The sequence below is a fragment of the Corvus brachyrhynchos genome, unplaced genomic scaffold (assembly GCF_000691975.1).
Source record: "Corvus brachyrhynchos isolate BGI_N302 unplaced genomic scaffold, ASM69197v1 scaffold106, whole genome shotgun sequence".
NCBI classification, from domain to species: domain Eukaryota; kingdom Metazoa; phylum Chordata; class Aves; order Passeriformes; family Corvidae; genus Corvus; species Corvus brachyrhynchos.
The window spans coordinates 2,634,742-2,651,648 of NW_008238834.1; the positions used below are offsets into that span (position 1 = coordinate 2,634,742).

Below are 16,907 nucleotides of genomic sequence, written 5' to 3' on the forward strand. Positions count from 1 at the left end.
ATAAATTAATGGTGTATCTGTAAATATAAAAATAATGTTGGTTCCAAGAATTACATTGCTTCATTAACGTTTTAATATTCTATAACTTCTGTATATCAAATACAATATAATGCTAGATGCCCAAGCATGTGAAGTCATTTTTCTGTTATGCCAACAACTGGGTGCACAATTAGTTTCTCAGCATTCCACAAGGCTTCAATTTTTATTCTTAATGAATCAAATTTGATAGATTCTTTTTGTGAATCACAAAATGAGAAATGGTTGCAATATCAGTGCATTCTGTGTAAATAACTGAGTAAAGATCAACTCAAAATGCAAGCATCACAGTATGCTGATAGAGAATTCTCACAAACAATTATTCTAAAAAGCCTAAACAAGAGAAACCCTTCCATTTTCAGTGAGGTTAAGAAAAAATGCACTGAAAATCTGGAAGCAGAGCTGGAAGTTCCTACCCAAAGATACTGCTATTACTTTCTGCTTAAATCTGCTTTAGTTAAGAATTGAAAGATTTCTCCTAACTGAACACTGTATAAGAAGCATGGCAAGCATGTGGAGTCAGAGATGCAGCATCTGACAACATCTTTTTCCCTCAATGCCACAGGCAGAGGTCCTATTGCGTTCTATTGTTGAAATGAAACAAAGGAAAGAAAGAAGGGCCTTCAACACATACTGGTTTACATAGCTCTATTATGTTAGTATTGTATTTCATTTAATAAGAAGTGTTAAAGAATTAGATATTGACCCTTTATAATACTGTTAGTAGGAGTCTAATTTGGGCACACAATCACAATAATAAAAGCAGTTTTTAATTCTCTGACATTTAAAAAGAAGGCAAGTCGAGTAGAATTGTCATGCATGTAACCAAGTTTAAGGACACATGAAGCATATCTTGAAATTTTTAGGTTACCTCTGCTTCTACATCCACGTTCTGTTTCAGAAGCAACTTCAAAATGTCGACATGGCCATTCTGGCTTGCAGCTTGCATAGCTGTGTGTCCAGCACATTGCCCATTCACCTGGAACACCAACACGTGGAGGTGAGTTGCAAGACACACACACGGATGTACCTGTGAGGCTGTTTAGCAGGAGAAAACTTAAAGCAACAGCACACATATCACAGAATCAAATTAACAATTCTTAGCTGCCTTCCTGGCACAGATAGAGAAGATTTAGGAGATCACTTATTTCATTTCTATAGTATTAGCTAGATTGAAGGAGAGAAGAAGAAATGGATTTATAACAAACATTAAGACATTAACGATACTTGGATTAAAAGTGTCCATCTTTGGGTGACTCCCGTAAAGGCAAGATTTTTGACAAGTCTCAGATTTATACCTGTCCTCTGCTCTACAGTACATGTAACTTCCTTGCCTAATTTATGGCAACAACAGGAGAGAGTCTGAACAAAACCCCACATTTTGTAAACTCCAAATCAGTGCTCAAAACTGAAGTTCAGACTCTTAACTGTGAGCATTACTACTGCTGTAGTGAGAAAAACTGTGACTTTAAAACATGTTCCTGAAATGAAGTTCTGTGATTATTAAGCATTTTCTTTCAGACTTTTCAGTATTAGGTGATTAGACAAGTTGGTAAAAGGAATCTGAACGAGAACAGATTAGATGATTTACCTCATGAGTTAATAAAACTAAACAAAAACTCACAACAACAACAATCATCCTGAAAAATCTACCCTCCTTCCTTCTATCCCCCTTGAAACACAAGAATTTGAAGACCTTTCAGTAATTCTGAACATTTGGGTCTCTGCACCGACTCTGGCAGCCAGAGGTTGAAAAGTATTTTAATTCATGGCAGACAAAAGAATACAAAATCTATCCAGCACAAAAGTATGTACAGCTCTATGTTCACACAGCCCACACACATTTCATAGGACAACAAATGGGAGAAAAGACACTGGAACTAACTGTACTACTTCTAAGAAGGCACACTACTGGCAAGGAGTATTCAGGACAGCTGCACTTCCTTTAGCACTACAGGTCCCCAAAAGACGTACTCCCAAAACAAAACACTCACATCTACATCTGGCCTCTTTAGCAGGTCTTCCACTTTAGCAACGTCTCCATTGGCAGCAGCTTTAACCAACTCTTCATTGAGATCTCCAGATTCTTGGGTTTCAAATAATTTTTTCAATAGCTGGGACAATCTCTCTGTAATTATTAAACAAACGATAACTAAGATTACAACTCTAATTACACAAGAACAGAAAAAAACCTGGCTACATTTGTGGTGTTTCTAAGGCCATGTACATAGTAATACACAAACCACCATAAAATGGCAGCTGTAAAATATTACTGAGTTCAAAGTAAGAGCTGCACCCCAGTACCCTTTAGACAGTGCAGACTGCCACATCAGACACTTCAGAACAAAGACGACTGAACCACGAATAGCTTTTCTCCCACAAAAGTGCGGGGACAGCTTGCTATAACAGACTTCCTAAAACATCAGGTATAGCCTGTCTTCTGCGATTCGAAACACTGAGTTGTATTACTCTTCTAGATAGTTTTATGGCCACTGTGACTTAGTTTTCTGGATTTTTTTCCTAAGGAGTCATCGATGCAGTGAGTTTTCTCAATAAAGAACTAAAGAACTATGTAGGAAGGTTTATTGGCATTAAAGCAAATATTTGAAGAGGAAAAAACAACTAGCTATGACTTAAAAAAGGAAAAACTCTAGTTTCAATTGATCTGTGAAACTGCCAACAGAACATAAAACACATTGGACAGTCTTTCTGCCTTGTTATTATATGAATGACAGCATGTTCAACAAAACTGAAGCGTGATTACATAGACACCAAAAAATCCCACTGTAATTAGTCAGAGGATGTCTGACTAAATTTTAAGACAGAAATTTTGAAGAAATAAATATCCTGAGTAACAACCTGCAACAGATCCCTTGCTTATGCTTGCTATCTTAAACCACTTATTAAAGAAGGAGGCTGCTTGTTACTGCCAGTAACATTGTCTTCATGCCTTAGTCCCCATTTCAATTTAAGGTCCCTTCCAATCATTTTGAAGTCCTTAGACTGGACCTCCAAAGACACACCTGCACTGTGACCAAACAGAAGCACCTGACCAGTATAACAACATCTCCATATTGACTGCAAGCTTTTTTTCCTATCTTTCTCAAGTACAACTTCAATTACCTAAACTCCAAGTCTATCACTAACCTTGCATACAAACAATGTATTAGTACTTAATAACAACTTTTTAATTAATACAATTACTTGTCATACATATATTACTGGTTATTCTTCAAACTTACCACCAGATGCATTACTTATAGCAGATCCTGCTGATGCCACCTTTGAGACAGCTGCTGGATTATAGGTCCAAGATGTCCCACAAACCTCTACCTTTAAGTCACTGTCTGAATAGATCTGCTGAACTCGACCAACTTTACCTAAAGTCTGAATTAAAAAAAATATCAAATGCAAATAATATTAAAAATAAAATATTTAGAAATCGGATTGTTTTATATAAATTTTATGAAGTCCATTGTTTAGCAGTACAGTCACTGCTACCTTTAGATAGGTTTCATTAGGCTAAGCAGACTGCTACACCTGAGCAAATATTACACTGTGTTTCATGAAATACACTTTAACTTGGAAGAAAATCCCTTTTAGACTCCCACAGCCTCCAGGCATATTACCAACCATAACCAGAAATACTGTACAAGCTTTACCATTCTATGAATGCAAACACACAGCTACTCACTGGAAGCATTGCCTCAGCCCACTCTCCATGGCCTCTCTGGAGAAGCTTGATTCGCTCCAGGTCGTAACATACTTGAACAAGGTCACCCACTTGGAATTGAGAGGTACCTCCTTCTGCACCTTGAGCAGCATCTCCACTTCGGACAACGTTGGCCTTGGTGAGAACAGCTGGATTAAATGTCCACCTAAACAATGAATCATTTCAAGTAGATTTTAAACATACAAAGTGAAATATATGTTTAAAAACTATCTGTTGGACAAGTTTCTGCTTGTATGCCTACAAACTTTCTGTGATTAGCTACTACGGATACTATATTTGTTGTTACACATTTTTTGTCCATAAACTTGCCTGTGGCTCATTAATTCATTAATTGTGGCTCATTAATTAACTTCAAGGATAATCTTCAGAGATACACATTTGTAAGAAATTAAGAAATATCCTGCCTAAGGGGAAGCAAGCTGACACCAATGTAAAACTCCTGAAAGTTGCTATACAGTTGATTTATTTTTCTGAGAATAGGAAATAACTGGTTGAAAAGCAGGAGATCCAAGCTGTCTCACAAAGGACTGAACTGTCAGGAAACAACATGGGAAGAACACAGAATTTTGGCCCCTCCCCCAAGGTCAAAAGATGCAACATTAAGTTATAAAAGTACTCTTCAACTAAATGGATGTCCCAGATACACCTCAAATTTCAATAAAACTATCCTATTGGTACTATAAATTTTACTGATTTAGAGGCATTTAGCTATTTAATCAGGGAGGAAACCACAAGACACAGCAGCTCCTGTCACTGACTGCTGACATGACTACGAGAAGAAAAGCGACTTGCATCTCTTTAGCTGGGAAAACAGCTTTGCTGTTCATTACTTTGCAATATTAACAAACAATATCTTGAGGGAAATCCTGAATGAATAATGTACTGTTAATTCTTTCTGGACAAACTGAACAGGTCAAGCTCCATATACAACTGAAATGATAGTCCGTTCACTGCTACTTTTTAAAGGTAAGCCAAATACTTGAGAGCAAGAGAACAGAAAACCACATGGCCATATCAGATTCAAACCCAGCTGCACAGCTGGGTTTGAATCTTGTTAACATGGATGCAGCTAAGCAAAATTCAAACCTGAACTTCTTGCAAGGAGTGGTTTTGGCTTCCCTAATGCCACCTATTCTTGGTCTGTATTTACATAAACTAACATTCCTTTGAATAATAAAAGGTTAGATATGGATCACGCCAAGGTGACTCCAGTTTAGACAAGATCTCCCCAAAGTTTGTCACCTGTCTTCTTAACCTATTCTCCTGAAAACCCACAATGAATTGCTACTACCTTTCCTCTTGAAACCATGGGATAGATAATTTGTAATTAAAAAAGAAGTTACTGCTTAAAACACTACATTTTGCAAGTAAGATAGTCCAGAACATAATTTCTTATTTTGGACTCAAATTTTCACCAAGTCAGAGGGGCAGCAAACTTTCTTTTCCCACTAAAGCATCCCCAAAGACAAGCCCTCATTACACATCTAGAAGGAAATCTTAACAGACACAAAAGGAGAAGAGAAAGCTTCTGGCACCAGGTAATCACAAGCACTGAAGGCAAGGGAAGTTTGTTAGAAGCAACAATGAAGGCTATCTAACAAACCTGTTGCCACTTGGATATTGTACTACAATGTCATGGTCCTCATCGATGCCACAAACTGTTCCGGTTGTTGTTAAAGTTTCAAACATGCCATCAGTCCATCCTCCATGGCCATGCTGCAAAGATTGCACAATTTCCAAGTCGAGGTCAATGTTTACAAGGTCACCTATTTGCAGTCCACCAGGGTTTCTGTTACCATTTTGCTCACCTGAAAGGGAGTAAAGAAAAAAAGTTTACATCACCATACTAACTTTCCAGGCAATTTAAAGAACAGATGTTAATTTCTAAGTCTCATAGAACTGTTAAGGCTGCAAAAGACCTTTGAGATTTTCAAATCCAACCACCAACCCAGCACCACCACCACCACACTCACCACTGAACCATGTTCCAAGTACCCTATCCACATCTTTTTCAACACTTCCAGAGATGGTGACTCCACACCAGTCTCCGTAACTGTAACAGCCAACAGGTAAAAAAGCTTCTGAAACTCTGCCAATGGAATTGCGTGTTTCTTGTTGAGTTTTCAAGGCAAATAGCAATGATGCTGGCAAATGCTAAATATTTGTGACAAGCTCCACTATGGGCTCTAACTGGGATCTTAAAAGGTATCATATGGTGTTAGACATCAATAAACACAAAAGCTCTGGTGTCAATGAAACAAAAGTGCTTGCTGGTCATACCTCAAGCATTTGCGCAAGGAGTTAGATTAAGACTTGTAAACAGAAAATTATCATCACTTTAGAAAAACCAGCATTATCTGCTAACGATTTTTAGGCATATAAGTAGAGTAGGAAATTCAAGAAGAAAAGCAAAACTTACTGTAGTATACAGTTATATGACCAAGTGTTTTGCCAAGGAAATGCACATTAATAATTAGTACATTTGTGCCCAATGATCTACAACCTTTATCCCAACTTGCCCATATTTCAAAAAACCAAAACACCTGTCAAGCCTTTTTATACTCTGTAGATGTCTACAGCACAACTAAGACACTAAGAAGAATGAGTCAGTGCAACAGCTGATACAGAAAATCTGAACCAGGATGCCACAACATACACCAGAGTATTACTACAAAATAACAGGTTACAGCATATGTTCAAGTGACTCTTGTTTATGGCCATGTACACATGCTGCTTCACTGAACATCTCTGACTATTCAAGCCCCTTTTTTAAGAATGCACAGCTATGTTTGGCTTTTTAGAAATACAGTGCACAGGACAAGCAACACAATTTATAACTTAATGAACACTTAAAAGCTCTCTTGCCATCCCCTCAGCACACTAATACCAAATACAATTTAGAAAAGTATGACGATTTATCATTAGTGCATAGAAATGTTACTATCTACATTTCACTAGTAAGGACAGTCCTTTTAGAAGACATTTAAAAAGAAAAGAGAAATCCAGAGTGAGTATAATTAATACAAATCAACATTAATTTACTTCACCTTCAACTTACCTAGCACAGGACAATGGTCTCTGTAGAAAGAGCCTCCTTTTGCATCTTGAACACATTTCAGGTCAGACTACAGAGAGAGATTGAGACAACTTTAGTCCTCAGTGACCAAGTCTCCAGGTCAGTGAAACTAGAACTGAAATATTCAATTAAGAAAGGCTGCAAATTATGTGTACAAAGAACATGTCCCATGATGCACACAATCTCAAATACTTTCCAATCAGCCTTGACATTCTCAAGACTTTAATAACCTTTACTAATATAGGAGGCTATAAAGGATGTGACAGTTTTAGTTCAAAGACGGGAATTAAAATAACACAAAGCATCTTTGCATTGTTCTACGAAGTTATTTTTCCTTTTAAAAAAGAATTCCGTGAACACAAGCAAGGAAACATCATTTAATGCATGCCAGTGCTGCCCACTCTTCCCAACACTTTTTGACAGATCAGTGTTTAACTTGGAGAAAACCTGTCACTCAAATTCTATAAAATAAAACTTTTCAACTAGAAGGCTCTTACTTCAAAAAAACCAACAAAACACTACACTAAGGTAAATATGGTCTTTTTAAAGAGAGAAGTTCTAAAGCTCATCCTCCATAAAATTGTTTCATATTATGAGAAAGAGAAATTTCAAGTGTGATAACCAACTCCTATTCACAAAGCCAGAGGATTTTCTGTAAGTCTCCTTTCCTTTACGTTTTTGCCCTGTGTAATGCTTAACTCCAAATAGCTACCATCTGCCATTGTTCCTTATGAAACAATTCTCACTAAACAAAGGGCATTTTTGTGTGCACAGTAAGTTGGGAAGGAGATTGGAAACTGCAAAATGTGTCAGAATATTCTATGGCATGGGGGAGGAAGTAGGGGACAGGTGGTGGTAATGATATAATTAACCATAACTAAACAAATACTTGACAATTCTTTTACCCATGCCTAAGATTTACTGACAGACTGTTCTCCTGCAAAAAGATTAAAATTAAAACTCTGAAGTCTTCCAAATCATCAAGGCTCTGATGAGCACAATACCACCCTTGGCAGCTGTTAAGCAGCCAGAAACAATACAAAATTCAGTGTATGTCCTGATCTACAAAGAATGTAATGCCACTTTAGAAAAATGATGAAGACAGCCAGAGGAAAATAATGAGATTTAGCCGCCCTTCAAATCCCCTGAGAAACCAGAGAAAGAGCTTGCGCAGCGCAGCAGCAGCAGGCTTGTGACAGGATGCTGCCACCCGGTGGGCAGGTGCTGGATTTAGCTCGGCTGCAGACAAAGGGGCTGCGAGGACCACCCCAGATGGCAAACTCATTCATTCCCCGGGAACGAGGGAGACTGAATGTGCCCGGGAGCACTGCGTCTCACCCACTGAATACAAGCCCTCTGTGTCAGGCAACAACCAGCTGTCTGTGAAGGAGACAAGGAGGGGCGCACATGCAAGAGCTGCTGTCACATTCTTCAGAACACTAAGAATAGAGTGCAGGAGGGTCCAAAAATTTCTCCTCCCTGCCAGGCAAAATCAGGGTGAAAGATCACTTGTGTTACAGTAAGTGTTAATGCACTGAGCAGACTGATGGCTAAAACCTAGCAGAACAAACAAAATGTTCATTAAAAGGCTAATTACTATTTTGCAGCTGACATTACTAGGAAGCCCATTACAGTCTCTTAAACTTTATAGAAACAAAACCAAACCCAGAAACCTGCACTTGTATTTTACCCTGCCTGTACTATGCCCTGCACACAGTTTATTTCTGGAGTATAATGATATGCTTGGTTGAAAAACTAAGTGGTAGTTTGGTGTCCAACCTCAGCTTCACAACTGTCTTCCTTTCACTTACATGATGTAGTCAATGTTATATTGCTAAAGAATAAAACAAGAGTCTGATCTAACTATTGCAGAAAAGCAAGGGAACATTCTTTTTATTTCTCTTTTCCCAGAAGCCTTAAACAGAAAAATGGAGGACCCAAACCACACAGAAAGATAAGACACTGACAGCTATTAAGGCAGTACAAAACAAACATACATAGCATATGAGTTCCTTTGGCAACTTGGCAAACAGCACTACTAAGAAAAGTATTATCAACATGATAAAGGCTTGCAAATGCCTTAAAATATAACCAAACCCAAACAAGATTCTGGAGTTTTAAGAAAAAAAACCTGTATTTAGCTGTATTTCAGTACCACAAAAGCTGGGTAAGCAACTACAGTTTTCCTTCTAGCATGCAGCTGTTACACTAATCAGAAAAGGAAAATAAGCTCTCTCCTGCTCAAGTAGTTTAAGCAAAAAATCAGGGATGTCGGTAAGCTCCTGGTCACCCTACTCTGAGAACTCACGGCAAGAGGCCCCCCTAGTGCACATGGAGCAAAACCATACACGGACGGAGCCTGGATGCACCAGGCTTTGCACTTCAGAAAACACCACTGGGTTTCTACAAGTTATGAGTCACCCTGAGACTTCTGAATTAATCAAAATAGCAGATTGTCTGGAGACGTGCAAGTGCAAAAGGGGAAGTACCAAAACACAGGATGTTAGAATACAAGCTTTAGGCTCACAGTGATACCACCAGAAAAAGAACAACTGAAGCTGAGTGTAACGTAAATACATGGTGGAGATGAACAAATCAGCTTTTCTACAATGACTTGATAAGAGAAATCATTTGATAAATCCCAAGTAGGATTCTTTCGGGAAACAGAAAAGCAAACTATAGATTTTGTAGAATTTGTGTACAATTAGAGATGGAAAGCCCAGTTAAGCAGGCAATGAATGAGAACTCAAGGAACTGCATGGGAACCAGACATTGGACAGCACAGCCCACAGGTCAGTAGTAACAGCAGATGCACATGAAGAATGGGTAGTAATGGTTCTTGCCTACAATGGAGAACTTTGGTCTTCTAGCATCCACATTTTAACTTCCTAAAAATCTGCATTCCAGCAGTATGTGACTGTATCACATAGAGATCACGACTTCCTCAGTCAAATGGGAAATACAGTAAATGTAACACTTTACTTTGACATACCATCCAATTACACCAATGAAAATAAACAACAGTAATTTCATCTTCATAAAACTTTAGAGAATGAAAAAATGTAGAGCAAGGTTGGCAGTGCTGGCAGATGGTGTAAAAGCACCATTATCCCCAACCTCGAGGAGGAAAACAAAGCTGAAGGAGCAGTCAACTACAGGAATAACTATTAAGTTATTCCAATCAATATGGAATGCCATCCATCAAACCAGAGAGGGAGGGTCTACAGACTTGATAAGAAAACCAAGGCTGCTAAGAAAAAAAGGAATGTTTGATCCAGATGCACTAATACAGCATCTAACACCAGCAGCAAATATCAGGGGAGAAATTAACACTGATCTTACAGATACACCTGCACAAATAGTGCCACAGCTGCAGTTGTTCAAGGTGACTACACACAGTAAAGGTCACTTTAAGTCTTTAAACTCACAACAGCTTTAGGCAAGGAAATCAGCCCTTAGGAGGCACATGGAAAACGTTCAGTGCATGCTGCTTTGTCACCAGATGAAGGCAACAAGAGACTGAATAAATCCGTACGTTTTAGCTAAAGGTTTCTAAGAAATGCCATATTTCAAACTTCAGGAACTCAAATCCTTTTCCCAGCTTCTTGAAACTGAGAAGTGAAGCAATAAAAGGAGAAAGTAGAAGATGGTAGAGAAAGTGACTGAAATGACAAAGAGGTATGAGGTACAGAAACAATAACAACAGTTTCCTACAGAGGAAACCAGACTTCAGGCAAATCCCAAGTGAATGGTTTATAACCTGTTTATTATAGGCACTTACAAAAGTTTTGCATGTGTTACTTTTTTTTTTAAAGGAAGATGCAGTCTTCCTTGTCAGTTAATACTATAAATAAAATTGGAAAACGATCAATAGATACATTTCTGCTAAATGGAAATATTTTTCTTCACAACTCAGAAAGATGAAAAACTTGATTTCGTTGAGTCTACAGGAGAAATGTGAGTACACCAAGAAGCAAAACAAAGTCTACTGACAATGCAAATAAATGCACGAAGTTAACACAAGTATCTCCTTCTTCTCTGGATTCCAAAACAACTGATCACTTAATTTTCTTACTGACATCTAACTTACACCACAGGTAACGTATTAAAAAACATCTGCTGCTTGCGTAAAGGTGGCCAAAAATTCTTGATTTTGTTTTTTAAAACAATTATGGTCAGCACCTGGAAGAAGTACAAGGACACTAAACTAAAAAAATAATGAAAATTCTTGTGTTTCCTTCCTAAATACCTTACTTTCATTGTTGTGGTGACAAGACAAATGACCAGAGAACTGAAGATTTGACTGACGTTACAGATCTGAAAATTTTAACTGCAGTGGAAGGCATATTTCTGTATATTTTGTAACACTCACATAAAATGCCCAGCATACCAAGACATTTACCTCGATTTTATTTAAAAAAAGGAAGTGGTAACAAGTAATTCTTAAAATCCTCTCAAGCAATTTCAAATAATAACTTCATGGGTAATTAAAATAAAAGTTGATGAACAGACATTAGTTATCAATCACCCAGAGGCAGGCAATCTCAATTTCCCCTATGCACTCACTATTTGGAATTTATGGAAAAAAGTACACCAACACAGATGGCTTACAGATTACTCTGACAATGATGGATAATAACTACAGATACTTTTCAGAGGCTACGCAGATGAAAGCACAATCCTCCATAACCAGAAACAAAGAGAGGCTAATCGCAGCAAAAAAAGGCAAGTGGTACAGAGCAAGGAAATACTGAAGGAAACTGATTCCTAAATAATAAAATTGATTTAGGACACTCCTGACAATGGAACTATTTTCCACTGAAAACCAATGGACATTACCAACTTTACATCCTCAGCTCACATGATATGAAGAAATAAAACCTAGACACAAGCCCCAAAAGCAAAATCACAGTCTTTCCATTAACTTTTTAATTCCATATGACCTCTCTTTACTGCAAAAGGATATATCCACACATTTCTAAAGCAGGTTATGTGGTTAACAGCTCAGTTTGGCTCAGGACTCTGAACACATATAGGTAAGAAATGTGAGTAGTGTAACGAACTATACTAGCCAACAGTAGTTTGTTCTTACTAAGGATGTATGTAGCAAGCATTTTACCTGACCTAACAGCATCATAAACACAGATTTCAATTCAGGAATTTGTGGCCTACGGCAACAGAAACTCCCAGATTTAAATGTCAGACTTCACGGAAAAAAAAAAAAAAAAAAAAAAAAAAAAAAAAAAAAGACAAGATGCCCCCAGCCACTTCATATGTAAACACAGCAAACACAAATAAAACCTCCAAGTACATGACCAGAAATAAATGCAAGTTTTCAGCCAGCACTTGCTGCCCCACAAGCCAAGTCTCATCTCTCCAAAGCTGGCAGGCCAGATAGATTAATTTTGAGGACCAGATGCAGCCTATCAGCTATCAAACAAAAACACTGACTTACAATAATGAGCTGTGTTTCTTTAATCAGCTCCATTAGCATGAGTCAAGTGTCATCCATTTGCAAGTCAGGGTCTCTTCCCAGCTGTATTTACATGGGCACACACTCTTAAGTATTGTTGATTCCACATTCTCTGGACCTTTTAAACCAATTTCCAAGCACCAAAACAAGTTTGTCCCAACTTTATGTGAACTTTCTGACAGTCTCAGCTTTACAAAACAGCACATAAATAGTAGTACATAATGATCATGAATTGTACACTTAGCAAGTTATTAATCAGTTATAAAATTAAGCATTACATTCAAATGACTCTCATAGATATCCAAGAATCCATTCTGTCTGAAGTGAAAATTGCATTTGATGAAAATATCAAAGATAAAATTAGTGTAGGAATGGATTATAATTACATTATCAGGTAGCACTACTTACACAGCCTCAAATTATCCTTTCCGTACATCCACATGTACATATTGTTTTCTCTATTATCCTAAATATAACATCTATATATGTAGTCTCACACAGTTTAACAGGCTTTTTTTTTACTTGACTGACCAAATACTTCTATTTCTATCAAACTTGTGTGAAAGGTCACCCTCACCCCTTCAAATTTACAGTTGCAGTACTTAATGAAGTTTTCTAGATATATTTAACACTTTCAGAGGTGGTAAAAGTTTGGAAACAGAATATAGCTGATTTTAAAATATTTTATTTCTTATTAAGGGAATAACTATATCAAAACAGAATATTACTTATCTCAAATATATTTTTTTCCTGAGGCCAGAAGGAATCTTCAATGATTCCACAGCCTTTTACTATGTAGTCCAAAAATTTTAACATAGCAACTGAAATCCTAACAACCACAACAACAAAAAAATCAGCTGATCTGTATCTCATTCTATCTGGATTTTGTAACTGGGTTACTGTTCCATGTACCACAAGAGGAAAGATACCAAACATTAATTTAATGTTATACTACAAAACACAACGTACATTCATTTTGCTCAGTATATAAGGAATTTTCTTTAGAACTGGGGGACACCATGAAGCACATAATTTAATACTGACTCATATTTTACCCCTAGCATCTTCATGCATCAGAAAAGCTCACCTGCACTAAACATGTTTACTCTTTTTAAAAGTAACACTAAAATATGTATTTACCGCAAAAGTGGTATTTATTTTCATTTCTTAAAAATAAACTTTAAGTGAGGCTATAAGGCCAAATAGTTTACATTCAAAAAAGTAACTAGCCATTGTTTAACATCTTATTACTGTTGTTACACATCTGACAAGATGACACTTCAATGTTAAGTTAACATGGTTTTCCTCTGCACAATCAAACAAAAATCATGCAGAGAAAATGCTAATTAAGATGTTTTAAGCAGCTGATAATCAAAGTAACCTTTCCTTGACCCACATTAGGATAAGAAAACCCAGCAACAGAAGGCACTTAGGCTAGAGTCTGACCCATTTTCTCTCTAAAGCTGGAAAAGTTGCTGGAGAAGCTTCAAAAGGAAACAGAAAAATTTAGTGCTAAAGCAAATTAAGGTCGTAATTTAATTCAACACCTTTCCATTTGCAAAAAGAAAATTGCTCTCAATAGGATTCCAAGTGTTGACGGTAATTTAAAAACTGCAAATCTTGCAGTAATCACACCAAAATTTGAAGTCAACTGAAGAGTTCAGGAGATGAAGAAACAGGGGTTTTTTAAAAGTTTGTAACTACGCTTGCCCTTCTTTTCTGAATTTTAATTTAAACACAACAGTAGCACAGAAAGATAAACGTGTGTGATACAAATATTTACTATGGCAGAAAGCAGCTCTTAACTTGTAGTTATTCATATTTAATAAATTCCCAGATCAGACTTTCTTACTAATACATATGCATGACCCTCACAGCTGGATTCACAATGACCTGACTACCAGCATGCAAACTGACAAAGCATATTATAAAGCAGGACCATAAAGCACAAGTTATTCTTACTGCCCTTCTCCCACCATGCATTTTACCCTTTGTATTCTTTTATACTTACCATGCCCTCAAAGCCAACTCTGTAAAGGTTTTTAGCACCATTGTCCCAAAGAACATATGCTGCACTATGTGGACTCGACGCACTCCAATCTTGGATTTCAGTCACCTATTCAGTTGTAAGAATACAAAAATGGTTTCTAGAGCAAAGACTCAAAAGCACAATCTGAACTTAAAAATTTACTCATCTCTTCAAACTAATTAATGATATCGCAGTTCTACTAAACCTGATAAAATTCGTTGTGAAGCTGTTTTCTGCTTGATACAAGTGTTCCCTAGGTGTGTTAAGACAGCAGCCTGAATGCTTTGTAGGCCTATTTTTCTTTTGTGTATTTGGTAGGTTATCTAACTACACAAGCAGAGAACAAAATCTGAACTGCTTTGATATGTTTTCTTTTACCAGAAGCAGCATTTAACTAAGAAAAACAGGATGAAAACTATTCTAATTGCTTCAGTATGTCTGGTTTAACCTGCATTAGCCTGGTGGTTATACACTGTGTTAAGAGACAAAGCTTTATTTCCAAAGCCAATATGTTTAACACCAGTACAAAAGGAGAGTGGAAATGTCTTTCCCGGACATTTCTGAAATCAGGAGGCCACGCACCAAATTCTGAAAACAGTTCCATTATTTAAAAAAAAAAAAAAATCCGTTTCCAGAATTTGCTTTCACTCATTTATATTTATTTAAACAGTGTTTCTTCTATCTACAACACACCTTTCCTCATTTAAAAACATTTATATGCATTTATATATGTTTTCAGATGCACAGGCAAACAACTCCTCTAACACAAATTTAGTACACAAAGCAGACTGTGCAGGATAAGACTCCTATTTTGCAAAGTTTCAGAGATTTTGACGTACCTTGACGGGGAAGCGGTAAATACTCAAGATGAAAAAAGCTGCATTTAAATATCCCTTGCTTTAAGAGATTTAAACTTACTATTTCCTTTCAGTAAAATTCAAAATTAAATCCCCAGAAGTCCTAAGGCTTCCATAAATGTCTAGGATATAAAATCAGCTAAACAAGAATATAAAATAGGCTAAATATCATATTCAGGAACTTTTCACTCTCCTTTAAATGCTGTTTAAGTGTACTAAAAATAAATTCAACAGAAAACACCAGGTTATCAAGATATAAGTGCATCCAATTCTCAAACTTGGTGAAAAAAGTCATAGTGTATTTTACACTGCCTGTTGTATGTTCATACTTACAACAAACCTTCATTAGTTCTCAAGGTAAATGGAAGTTGTAAAAGGAAAATATGCAAGGGTTATGATTAGTAACTTATCATTCCATACAATTTTCAATAAATTCAAATATTTTTACTATAGCACTGCATCAAAAGCACTCAATATATTGTCCTAAGCCAGTAACGTAATATCCACACCCAGAACTTACAAAGCTTTTAATTTTAAACTGGAGAAGTCCTTATAATCATTAGGTGAAAAACAAAACCCTAGGGTGCCAGCACTGAAAACCAAGAGCAAGAGATACACAAATGTGCTGCCCCACAAGCAGAAAGACTACAGAATGCAGTGATGACTAGAAAGAGTTACTCTTGATAGCTCTGTATACCACCTCTCTAGTAATGCTGAAATATGCTCAAGATCTTAATGTTGTTACAAGTCAGTCTTCAACAGACAACCATGACAAAAATATAATAATTTAAAAAATTCTGTGTTGGTATTGTAAAAAATGGAAATGTAAAAGAACTGGCTATAGTATACACGTCCTCCTCTTTCTAAATGATTAAGTATTACACGATAAGATTAAAAAATGTCCAGCCAATTAAAATAGTAACTTTTCTGATTGTATTTTTACTCTACAATTATAAAGGCCTCTGAGGCTATTAACACAAGCACAAACAGGTGCATCTTTTTATTTAAACCAGTTTTATTTTTACCTTTCCTCTACGCCCATTGCCACCATCTTGATCTTCCCATTGCCAGTCAACTCCTCGCACCACCCTGGCACCTGCAAAGATTCCTCTTGCTGTAATTTTCTTTGATTTACGTCGAGACTCCAACAATACCCTGAAGTTATTAAAAGAAGAACCCACAAATGTCAAGATAATAAAGGAAGTCCAAAACAAATCTTTGGGGATGGGAAGGAGAGCATCTTAAAACAAAAATAACCCACAACTGCAGATTTCAGTGCATGAATCACACAAGCAGTACACAAGACAAAAAACCACGAGCTTCCAAAATCTGATTTATTGTATATTTACAATTAGTTTTTTAATTATAACAATTTTTCTCCGAACTTTCTACTACCAGCATTCATCTTGTAAATGCTTGCATATAGATCTGTACTTATATTATTGAATTCATTAAAGTACATGCAGTCATATAAACACATTTCTGTTTCTCTTAGATGTACCCTAAGCTAATACTTCTGTCCCACAACTGCCCTGTCACTTTTATTCAGAATTATGCTATTAAGAGCATCTCTTTTCCCTCCTCCCTCAGTTTATATTCTACATGCTTTTTACAGCATCTCTTGGCAAATTTAAGTCAATATGTTAACATCCATTTTTTCAGTCATATCGGGGTTTTTTTAAAGCAAACCTCTTCTTTTCCTT

At 36.7% G+C, this 16,907-nt stretch overlaps 1 protein-coding gene across 1 annotated transcript in view; it reads right to left on the bottom strand.

The window, feature by feature from the left end:
• Positions 1-16,907, bottom strand: part of MIB1 (mindbomb E3 ubiquitin protein ligase 1) — a 77,994-nt gene that overhangs the window by 49,797 nt on the left and 11,290 nt on the right. Inside the window, exons 3-10 of the mRNA XM_008636853.2 lie at positions 16,230-16,359; positions 14,330-14,434; positions 6,828-6,894; positions 5,373-5,577; positions 3,731-3,914; positions 3,279-3,423; positions 2,031-2,164; positions 908-1,015 (exon numbers count right to left, since the gene is read on the bottom strand). Of these exons, the coding sequence (XP_008635075.2) occupies positions 908-1,015; positions 2,031-2,164; positions 3,279-3,423; positions 3,731-3,914; positions 5,373-5,577; positions 6,828-6,894; positions 14,330-14,434; positions 16,230-16,359 (1,078 nt within the window). The remainder of the gene's footprint in view (positions 1-907; positions 1,016-2,030; positions 2,165-3,278; positions 3,424-3,730; positions 3,915-5,372; positions 5,578-6,827; positions 6,895-14,329; positions 14,435-16,229; positions 16,360-16,907) is intronic.